The sequence below is a fragment of the Cyclopterus lumpus genome, chromosome 18 (genome assembly GCF_009769545.1).
Source record: "Cyclopterus lumpus isolate fCycLum1 chromosome 18, fCycLum1.pri, whole genome shotgun sequence".
Taxonomy (NCBI): domain Eukaryota; kingdom Metazoa; phylum Chordata; class Actinopteri; order Perciformes; family Cyclopteridae; genus Cyclopterus; species Cyclopterus lumpus.
The window spans coordinates 4,507,653-4,519,226 of NC_046983.1; the positions used below are offsets into that span (position 1 = coordinate 4,507,653).

Consider the following 11,574-nt stretch of genomic DNA (forward strand, 5'->3'; position numbering starts at 1 on the left):
GGTAGTGGTCCAGTTTTGAGCGCGAGCGCTACAGCCACGAAACGTGACGTAATGACGTCTCGGCAGCCGGTTCGGCACCGTCATTTTACGTACACATCGTCGAAATCAGACAAACATTCAGTCACATCTCGCAAGATTTTCAGAATGAGACTTCGGCTTGACGATAAACAGACCGGATCAAGAGAACGCCTAAAAAATATATATATAATAACAATCTGAGCGCGTCGGTGGCAAGAACAAACACTTTCTTAGTACATTGACAGTGAGGAATTGCCCTGAAGATATACAATGCAGCCCGTTTAGTTTAAATACATAATAAGTACAACATACAACACTGTAGTTATTTTCTTTGCTGTAGTTCAAGGGAGACAACATGTGGAAGCTTACTAAGACTCCTCCTGAACTTCTGTAAGTATTAAAGTGCCATTTTACTCATTTTCAACCTGAATCTTATTGTTGCAATGCAGGTTTGTGTTCCTCAGCATGCTCCATCTGCTGTCCACCCCATGATGTAAAACTAATTACAGATACACTTAATTAAAGGGATTTATTCTCCCAAGAGAGCTTCTTTTTTTTTTTTTTTACAATTGCATAGGTTTTTAGATCAAATTATTTTACCTGATGGTTCAAAGTTATACGTTTCTTCATTATTTCTATCCCCAAAAGCATGACTCACCTGGATCAGCAAAATCAGTGTGCAGATTATGAGACAAATTAAAATGCATGTGTAAAGAACTAAAAGTATATTGACGGTATATTGGAAACAAAAGTTTATTGACACATTTAAAAGAACCAACATTTTAAAAATACAGAAGATTAAAAACATGTGATGATTTCTTTTAAATCATCTTCTAATAGATTAACTGTACAAAAGACTCGTCAGATAGCAAAGCTGCCCGCAAGGATTACATTTTTTAAAAAGCTGCAAATATTGATTAAACAGATTTTGTTTTTCATGTCTTTATTGATCTGGAAGAGAACAAAAGAATATAGAGAGTAACGTTATTTAAAATGTGCTTAAAGGTGCTTCAAGAAATGTTACTCTACTGGACTATTGACTATATGTAAAACAAATTGTTTAATTATCACTGCATTATTACCACGAGATGTTCCTGGTTTGATTTCAGAATAAACAGTTTCATCCGCTTCTGCAGATCTTGATCTCCCTATGAATGGAAAGATGAATTTGAATAATGTTTACTAGTAATACCCCTGTACTGATACAAAAAAACAACACAGGAGAAAATAGATTACAATATTAGGCAGAATAGGTTATAATGATAATGGAAGTAGGAATAAACAGCAATGGTTTCAGAATATGTTAAAACTATTTTTTTATTTTTTTATTTAAACAATGTCCGTTTTGAAGTGACACATAACTCACTTTACACAAAGACTCAGTGTGATGAGGAGGAGCGGCTGCAGGTGGACGAAGACTTTACTTACGTTCATCTCTCTTGTCTTTATTGTGAGGGTAAACCTGGGCGTACATCACATTGTCGTCTAAAACAAAAGACACATTTTTAGTTATATATCGATGAATGAATACAGATGAATGAAATGTGTCATGCGGTTATGTTTATTTTATGATTGCATAGTAGTGTCAGATATTACAATTTAAAAAAGTAAGATTAACAACAATTTATTTCAAAAATGTGTAGGATTTGAATATTGTTGTTTTTGATGACACTGGGCCATAGTAAATACCAAATGAAGACTTATTTAGAAAGATCTGTTGTACCTGCAGCTGAAGACATCTTCACGTCCGAGTAAACGGCGCTCTCTTCTGCTTCATTATTCTTCCCTGTCACAAAGATAAGAGGAGAGCATGACGAGTCCATCCTGCACTTCAAGACCTTTTTTTTATGTAATCGTCTTTAACAGATAACCAACAATAGAATGTTCATGTTTAAAGTAAATTATACATTAATAAATGAATCAGGATAAAAGCTGACCATGGATAAGAGAGGCATATGCATTGTTTTGAGTTTCAACCTGGTTGGTCACGTGGTCTGTAGCTGGGCTCTGATTGGTGCTCTGAGACCTGGTGGACCCAGAACAGGAAGTAAATGTATTTAATGAGGAACGTGTAAAGTACTGCTGTTATGTTCAGAAAGAGAGAAGAGAGTTTTGTACCAACCTCACGAGGCGTGAATCTGGAAGAAAAAGACTTTTGCTGTTTTAGAATTGTTCTATTGTTACTACACAACATGTCATTATATCTGTGACTGACTTCTTAGATTGTAATCAATCTAATATCAGAAGGAACAGATCTCACCTTTTGACTTTCTGTAGCAATACAGAACCAGCAGCAGCAGAATAATCAGTGAAACTCCACAAACCAGACCAACAATCAACAGCACGGGAACTGGAGAGCTTGTTGTTGCAGCTTCAGAATATACACACAAATACACATAATCATCAATAGATACACAAGTATGTCTGACTTAAACAAATAGTTTAAACCAACTTATAACAGCGTTTTTAATCTTATACTCACATTTAACTGACAACCAACTCTTTGGTGACGTCAAACTCCTGAAACCTTGTGGTGAATCTCTTCCTTCACATTTATAAAAACCTTCATCTGACTTTGTAACTTCAGAGATAAACAGCTCCCCGCTGGCATCATTTGAGATGAGTTTTTCATTTTTATAGAAATCCACGTTATAAAGAACCTTTTCTGTCCTCAACCTGCAGCTGAGAGTGACAGAATGTCCCTCAGTCACAGGACGGACAGAGCTCACCAGGATGACATCACCGCCTGTGAAGAGAACAAAGAATAGGTATTATTATAGATATTAGGTTATTCTTGAGGCATTTTTTCACAAAAATTGCGAAGATTTGCATACCAGACTAAAACGAGTGTACCTCCTCAACCATAAGAGCTATTTGACGACGTGATTGTTTGACCTGAGTAAAGACAAAGAGCGGTGACGTTTCCCGGATCCCAGCCGAGGGTCGGCGGCTGTTTGGCGGTTGACAACGAGAGGTGCCTCATAACGAACAGGTGAGCAGACGACCTTGAGTTAGACTGTCTGTGATTGGATAAACTAAATTGAGTTGTCAACAGCAGAATAAGCCTCCGTCCGTAGTTTAGAAATAGGTTGTCCCTGATCACACGTAAAGTAAAAGCACATATTTCCACTGGGCTTTTCAGAGGGAAAGAGAATAAGTGTCCACTGGTAGGGATTTAGGTAAAAGAATAAAGAGTTTAAATAGGACTAAGGGACGCTCGTGAGAGATACCAACGTCGACTCTTAGACGATAGAAATACAAGTTGAAGTTCGCGGGAAGACGTGGATACCTCTTGTAACTGACCGGTGGCTCAGACGCGGTCAGTTTAGTTTATTACCGCGGAAGGCGAGGAGGGACACAGGGAAAGTTTTATTGTTTTCAATGCACTGTGCGGGTGGGTTTTGTAGATCTTGGTGAGTTTAACGAGACCTGAAAACCGAGCGTATCAGGACACAAAAGTGTGCTGAGAATTCCTCGGAAGAAGTTTTTCGACCAGACTACATCTCTGTGGGGCATTAAAAGGGAAATAAAAGGGGAAATCATAGTCTATGGTACAATGGGTTAAGGAGAAATTAAACAATATTTGTGAACTGGTGTTATAAACCCCAGTGATCGACCGCTGTATCCCTCTGGTACAGTAGAAGCTTCTCTGCACTCAAAATAAGAAATAGCGCCTCTAGAGGTACGAACACTCATACCCCAGTGGGCAGAGAGGGTACTGCATGGACTTAAACCTTTGACACCATCGTGTGGCCAAAATTAGGTATTACAACGACAAGATTAGTATACACTTGTTCCTCACAACAGGCTGACACACACTTTAGCAACCAAACTGACGCTGACATACACCATCAAAACAGCACAGATAGGGAATAATAATAATACTAGTAATGAATAGGTGGTGAAAGTAAGAATAAGAATAAAATACTGATAAGGAAGAATAAAAGATGTTTAAGCAAAATTCAAACTCATACACCATCAAAACAGTAACTGAAGGCACAATAATAATCATACATCTTATTGGGCTTTGGTTGTTGAGTTGCGTGTATGGAGCATGTACAAATGGTTTACTTATTCTTGTAGACCAGGCTCTGATGCTTAATATGGTACATGGAGTTATTATATTTGTTATTTATTCTTAAAATACACATGCACACATGTACAGATGCACATATCTGTCTGTCCTTAGAAGGGGACTCTCAGGCTTATTAAACTCATTATGAAAATAAGTTTGGTTAATACGAGTCATCTATAGATGTCAACACTTTATAATAGAATGTTGAAATACTTCATAAACAAATATCTCTTAAATGAATTAAAACTCACTCTGTACAGTGATGTTGGCTGCATTGCTGAACTGTCCTGTTTCAGACTCACACCAGTACACTCCACTAATCCCAATAGAGTTGATGCTGCATGTAGATCCAGTCATGGTTCCCCAAGAAGAACAATATGTCAGGTATTTAATAAACCTTCTCACTCTCCACTCAGTAGAGTTTCCCTCACAGCTCAGTGACAGTGACTCTTTGCTGAAGAACTGCATTCTGGGAGGTCTCACTGTGAGAGACGCTGCTGGATGGAAATCTGAAAAACACACGAGGAGACAAACAAAGCACAACAAAGAAAGTAGTTCCTTTTGTTTAAGGAACTACTTTCTCCTCCGGAACGCTTTATCTTTATTTATGGACTTTTTAAAAAATTATTTTGGTTTAAATTGATCTCCCGAGACAGGCAACAATAAACCTTCCCCTTCAGTTTAAACCTTGTGATTGTGCCTGTTTTTTCAGCTCTCTTGCACTGCCCCACCCTAGGGACATTCTAAGGCTACGAAAGCAAAACGATACCTATATGACCATCATGAATGTTATATTCCATTACTGCTATTAGATCCACCAACGTGCTTCTCACTGCACCTTTTTTAAACGCTGCTGACTTGTTCAAGAGTGCAACACGGTGCATTGTTATGCATGTTCATGTTTGTTAGCTGCAGAATAACCTGAAGTGCACTGAAGAATAATGCATGGGATGATTCCTTTACTGCCCTTGAATCCCAAAAGAACAAGACCTGAAGAAGAGATCTAGCATAGCAAGCATAACAAGTCATTGTATAGTTGCATTTTGGAGTGAACCCTAATGTAAAAGCAGCCATGTACCAAACTAGACGTCTCCCCCTTACATCTAAAAGCTGTATTTAAAGGTTTGGGGGGAAAGAGAGAAGGAGGGAAATGAATGAAGGAAAGGACTTAAGGAAAGAGGGGAAACAAAAAGTAAATGGCCTTAGTTGCATGTATTGAAATCAAACACGTCTTAAGGTAAATTTAAATTAACCAATAGAAATAATAAATGCTATTCATGAGAGAAAATATGATTGTAAGGCATATTCCCAACTGAAATAAAAAAAATGTCAATATGTAATGTCGTGGCCTTAAAAAATTGGATTATTTATTTCAAAAGTTTAGAATTAACATGAACACTTTGTGTGTGAAGATGAGAAGGAGGGTCAAGAGATTCATTCATGTTAAAATGTTCTAGAGAGAAGTTTAGAAAACTTGTTTGAGGTCAAATGTCACCACAACAGTTAGTCTGAACTAACCTACCTCCAGACCAGATGAACTGAGGTTCACTATACGAAGAGTAGAACAATGGATCTCCTCTTCCAGCTCTGCACACATATCCTGCTGTGTGCGTCTGTCCATGAACAATGAAGGAGTCCTCTTCAGTCCCAGTGGAGCTACCAGGTAGCAGCTCATAGCTGTAGGACTCCAGTTTGGGAACAGCCTGGTACCAGAAGAACATCCATCCTGCAGATGGATGTTCAACCCTGCAGGTCAGAGTCACTGAGTCTCCAGGACTCGGCCACAATGGAGACACAGTGAGGACCGGCTTGGGTTTATCTGTTGGGAAGACATGTTATGAGTCGTGAGTGGGTTACATGCACCGCTTGTAACCTACATTATGTTCCTGTCTCCAAATGTGTAAAACAGGTGTGAATGTACACATTTAATCACTTCTGAATCTGTGTATTTTATTAACGTAAAATAAACTGAAGGAAATCAACAGAACTCTTGTTTATGTTTCACTTATTAACCACTGAAGTTGTTGGTTAAATGAACATAACATGGATTCTCCTTCAAACGAGGAGGGATAGTGAATCACTTTAAATACATTAACAATGTTACAAGGTATCAGTGATTTATGTTTTTAATATAAATATAATTTAACATTAAGTTGGAGACAGAAGAAGATGTCAAAGTCACTCTTCCTGTAATAAATGACAGGTTCACTAAGTAATGAGTACATTTCCCCTGAAGGAGGCGCCACACTCAGCTGCTCTGTTAGATACGTTCATGTTGTCACTAATTATTCACCGACTACTTTCTAAAAATTGATAAAATGTTGGATGGTTTGTCTTAGATGTATTTATGTACACAGCTGAAGCCCGTCCATCTGTCTTTGTTTTTATTTTAACAATCAAGATTATGTGATAATTGGTTCTCCGGATTGTGGTCAAACTTTAAGGTTTATGAATTTTACACTAATATTTACATCACTATACGGTATATTATAATAGCACTTTGTCACAGACAGGTTTATTATATCAACATGGCTAATAAATAAACAAATGTTTTTAGTGATTTTGGTCATGATGGTAAAACTCTGTTCACTTACCTGTTGCAGTTAGAGACACTTTATTACTTTCTATGAAAACAGCTGGTGATCTCTTGTGATTTGCATAACACTGATATTCCCCAGTGAAGCCTGGAGTTACAGGTGGTGATCTAATTTTCTTGTCTGTGCTGTAGAAGAGAAAATTAACGCCATTCCTCCTGAATGAGTAATACCAGTCAGTCTCTTCTCCTGTCCTCACGTCACATGTGAAGGTAAAAGACTCTCCAGTAAAGAAAGTGGACCTGTTTGGATCAGTGGACAGCCAAATATCTAGAAACAAGGGGAAATGTGAAAATGAGTGATCATAAATTCACTAAACAGAACACATTAATATAATGTGTTAAAGAGTGACAATAGGTGGAGAATTGTCTTGAGTGAATATATAAAAATAAGAAAGGAAGTTGTATAAAAACCTTGAGCGTGTCCACAGTAGAGGAGAATATTCATCACTAAAATAAAGTTAGAAACATCATCCTCAAATTGAAACTATTAACATCAGGCATGTAAAAGGTTTTCTCTATAAAACTATGATTAAAACATAGAAAGTACTCACAGAAAAGCCCCGGCACACAAACTAAAGTGAGTCCCATCCTCATGTCCTCACTGACTCTCTGACACTCTGCTTATGAGAAAAGATTTTTACAGAAAGCTTCAAACGTATGAAGCAATTGAAGAAATCAGGAAATGGAGAGAAAAAGAAGACGCATTTCATAAATCAATTGGATCTGAAGTTTTAACTTCTGCTTCTGAGTTTTCAGCGTGTGTTTCCTTCCCTTTTACACAAAGCTCAAACAACCAGACTGCTTGGAACACAGCGTGTTGTAATGCTCATAAGACAGAAGAACATTACATTTAAATATGATAATAGCTGCATAAAGCTGCCTTTGCCTATGGCGTCACAGAGTGTGTACATGTCTTTTTGTTCTCAAGTAGGAAGTGATACATTTAGTTTGCTGCAGCACACCAAAAGAAATTAAACACATCCTATTTTAACTTAATCATAATCAGCGTCAGCCCTGTGTTGAACTCCGACAGCAGAATGTTACACAACAGCAACTGCAGGAAGATGTCGCTTGTTTCCGGACGCCTGTTTTATCACGACTGAACAGCAGCATCAGACGTGCAAAGGACAAAAAATATATATATATATATTGCGCAATACAAACAAACACACCGCAAAAGAGGAAAGGGACTATTATTAAATTACAGCCACAATGTAGCCACCTCAATGGTGTAAGAGGAAACACAATGTAGTTCATAATCGGGATTATATCAATAACTCGTAATTCTTTTTGCAATAGAATAAAACGTCTGTGAAAATCGGACGTACACGTTCCCGACTTTCTTTCTGCTTTAAAATTATCAAGTCGTTAATCTTCAGTAAAGACATCGTACAGAAAGGCCTGCAGCTCGTTAGCCTGTATTGTGCATCAATATAATGTTTATTTATTATTTAATAGCCAACCATTGGATACATGCAGTGCAGTGCTGAGAATATGAACCCTCAGCAGATGGTTGTATTTTTTGGAGCAGATTTGCGACCAGGACTTGAGCCCCCGGGTATTAAGCAAAGCAGGATATTATTTTTAGCAAATAAGACTGTGATGACTTTAAAATTAAAACAGTTAAAACAAGTATTAGTTATGGAGTACTACATGGAGAATGTGGCTCTCTGGGACATAACTACAGCAGCCTGAGTCCCAGACATAAATGCAGGTTCATGACACCCCCTAGTGGTCCTCTGTGGACATTCCTCATTTAAATGTGCAGTGACAAAAACAAATACCACAAAACCAAAAGACTGCGCACAATAGTTGCGTAATCCATAAAGGCAGGAGTGTCCATGCCATCGTTCTGGCTTCTTTCCCAGAGCCCATCGGGCTTCTTTCACTCGTCTCCATCTCCTTGGACCTACTGGTGGTGCTGTGACTTTTGGGGGATTTGCAACACACTGTACAGAGTGTTAATGTCCTCCTCCTCGTCCAGGGTGGCATGCTGGGAAGTCTTTGTCTCTTGTGTCGTCTTGTGTCGTTCTGGATCTTTGCCCAGAGAGGAAGTCACAATGGATAAAACGCTGTAGACCGTGTTGATGGACCCCGACTCCTCTCTGGGGCTGCTGGTCTGGCTGATGGTCTGGCTGATGGTCTGGCAGGGCTGTGAGGCTCCCACGTGTTCACAACAGGCCTCGGCTTCACTGGAGGAGGAGGAAGAGGAGGAGGAGGAGGAGGTGGAGACCCCCGACACCGATTGGGACTTTGCCTCCACCGGCCGGCTTCGTGTGATCCGAGCAGCAGGTGTTTCCCCCTAGAAATAATGCAGTGAAATGTGTTTTCCAACAATGTCACATACGTATGTGACATCTCGGAGCATTGAGCTAAGGCTCGATTTCACGTCTCGAAGAAAGGTTGTGGTTGAACGCTTCTGAAAGGGGTTCATTCAAAAGCACCGCCTTTCTAATTGGACATCGTCAAAGTCTGTCTTAAAGATCTATTTCAATATTGCTTATGCAATACCTGACGCTGATGATGCTGTGTGGGAAAGAGCCTCTTTGCCACACAGACAGCAAAGGCACAGAGGGACACACACGCCACAATTATTATTACTATGGCGATAACATCGGGGGGCCCCGACGTCTCTTGGTGTTCAGGATCAGGTTTTCTGAGGCCTGGAAAGACGTGGAAACACGTTTATTTTACACATGTGTTCATCTGGATTTCAAGCCGTCGTCGAAAAAACACATAAATCGTCACACGTAATACGCACACGTGGCCTCGGTGCCTTCGGACGCACGGCTTGTGCTGACGTTGTTGTCGCCCCTGCAGACGACGGAGCCGTCCTCGGTGAATACGCTGATGTTGACCTTCCGGAGGGATCTCCGAGATGTTGCGCAACCCTCCGCGTCACAGGCAGACCACACCCACTCGTCCCCGATGGAGCAGTTGACCGTGACGTTGCACGATGCGTCAGACAGGTTGGAGTGCAGTCCTGACATCCTCATGACAGGTCTGGGAACAGTTTCTGCACCGCCCGTCCAAGCAGATGCATTAAAAAGGCATGAGGTTATTTGTTGGCACCCTCTAGTGGCAGCTAGTAGGTACTGTAACCGGCCGCCTGGAAAACTGCAGCTACGACTGTTTAGTGAAATGTTTTTATGTATATTTAATCGACTTTTTTTCCCAACTTTATCGAAAACAAAAAGCTCAAACGGAACACACGTGTTACATTACGACACATCCGAGAACATGACACAAATACTGATAAAAGCAAATCATATCAAACTAAGTATAATAATCAAAATTAATTATTAAATAGGAAAAAAGGACGAAAAAAAAGTGTGCACTTATACAATTATTTGAATGTTAATAATGTTCGAATGCCTAATATTATATTATTTATTTTGCCAGTAGAATCCAGTCGCTTTACCCAATGTTTAGTATATCAGCGTCTGTGGTCGTATATTCACAAAACACATAAGCTTAACATGAAAATGATTTAAAACGTACCTTCAACAATGAGTCTGGAGAACTCCTTTAATGTTTTGTATTCAGCACCTAAGAAAACCAATTTATAGATGCCACTGTCGTTCTCAGCAAGTTTGTTGATGCACAACGAGTGGTCTTCTAGATCATACGTCACTTTGTCTTTGTACTTGGGTATTATTTTTTGATCAAAAACAATAGCTTGCTCATTAAAAAGCCACATAAGTTGATGATATGGTGGTGAGTTTTTAACTTGTAGACATATGGAACTGTTTTTCAAGCCGAAGCGCGTCGTCGGAGCGTCCTTTGCTGTAATCCCTGATGGGAAACAACACATTACAATAAATACATCACAGCATATTAACTTGAAATGTTATATCAAGCAATGATGTGACAAGAAATATCCTAAAATACATGCGTGGATGGAAAATATGTTTTTTGAGGACTTTTTTGAGGTACTTTGAGGATGTTAAATCTCATTAAACCAAATGAAATGAGTTTAGAAGACATGTCTTTGTTATACTGCGTGAAAACCAGGAGCATAAAGGCAAAGTTATTTAATTGAATGGCCTGAGAGGAACTTTGTCAAAACACAAAAACTACATTAACTTAAAAACAGCTACTTGCATAATGCTAAAATTGACTGTCATTGTATTACAGCCGGTTTCTTTAAGAGGCATCAAATAAATAGTAATAGACATGGTTCTGAACATTATTAATTTTTACCTGCAATCATCCAACAGCTCAGAAGAAGCAGCATCTTCAATCCACTGGAAGTTCTCGAGGCACTAGTCATGTAAAAGCTGCGTTTCCTGTTTACGGGGTGCAGCTCACCATGAATGCAGCAGGTGCACTCAAAAGGCCGGAAGTGGTCACGCGGTAACACGCGCGTTGTTTGAGTTCATTTTAACTATTTGTGAGCATTTATTTGTGAATAAACAGAGCAGATGGGGATTTAAGACACTACATTTGTTTGCTATGTATTTTTAAGATGTCTTGAAGTGCCTTAACGAGCCGCCCGACTGCAGACTAGTAAATATGTGTTATAATGTGTGTGTGTGTGTGTGTGTGTGTGTGTGTGTGTGTGTGTATGTTTATGCATTGTGAAAAACTATTAATGTGACTGTAGGTTTTTAATGTGGTATAATTGCCTTTCACCATTATCAATGCAAAAATGGTATGCCAATATACAACTAAAAAGGGTTGCAATGAAGATGTATAGATAGATAGATAAATAGATAGATAGATAGATAGATAGATAGATAGATAGATAGATAGATAGATAGATAGATAGATAGATAGATAGATAGATAGATTTATAGATAGATAGATAGATAGATAGATAGATAGATAGATAGATAGATAGATAGATAGATAGATAGATAGATAGATAGATAGATAGATAGAT

The 11,574-nt window shown here is 38.8% G+C and overlaps 2 protein-coding genes across 5 annotated transcripts; both read right to left on the bottom strand.

Moving 5' to 3' along the window:
* Positions 1 to 755: 755 nt before the first annotated feature.
* On the bottom strand, positions 756 to 7,733 carry LOC117747833. Of its 4 annotated transcripts, XM_034557322.1 has the most exons (13): positions 7,241 to 7,731; positions 7,101 to 7,136; positions 6,688 to 6,957; positions 5,616 to 5,912; positions 4,345 to 4,602; positions 2,501 to 2,764; positions 2,279 to 2,389; positions 2,141 to 2,156; positions 1,956 to 2,044; positions 1,742 to 1,804; positions 1,447 to 1,503; positions 1,101 to 1,166; positions 756 to 969 (listed from the first exon to the last, which is right to left on the bottom strand). In XM_034557322.1, the coding sequence occupies exons 1-13, from the start codon at positions 7,281 to 7,283 to the stop codon at positions 962 to 964; spliced, it is 1,578 nt and encodes a 525-aa protein (XP_034413213.1). In that variant the 5' UTR covers positions 7,284 to 7,731; the 3' UTR covers positions 756 to 961. The 4 variants fall into 4 exon arrangements, 2 of the variants coding, with proteins under 2 accessions (XP_034413213.1, XP_034413212.1); XM_034557321.1 differs by having other exon boundaries at positions 756 to 1,166; XR_004611483.1 differs by lacking the exons at positions 756 to 969; positions 1,101 to 1,166; positions 1,447 to 1,503 and having other exon boundaries at positions 1,776 to 1,804; positions 2,141 to 2,176; positions 7,241 to 7,733.
* A 373-nt stretch (positions 7,734 to 8,106) lies between these two features.
* LOC117747836 (SLAM family member 9-like) lies at positions 8,107 to 11,035 on the bottom strand. Its single transcript, XM_034557327.1, has 5 exons — positions 10,893 to 11,035; positions 10,191 to 10,484; positions 9,451 to 9,705; positions 9,201 to 9,352; positions 8,107 to 8,991 (listed from the first exon to the last, which is right to left on the bottom strand). Exons 1-5 carry the CDS (start codon positions 10,960 to 10,962, stop codon positions 8,599 to 8,601), a joined length of 1,164 nt encoding a protein of 387 aa, XP_034413218.1. The 5' UTR covers positions 10,963 to 11,035; the 3' UTR covers positions 8,107 to 8,598.
* Between the last annotated feature and the right edge of the window lie 539 nt (positions 11,036 to 11,574).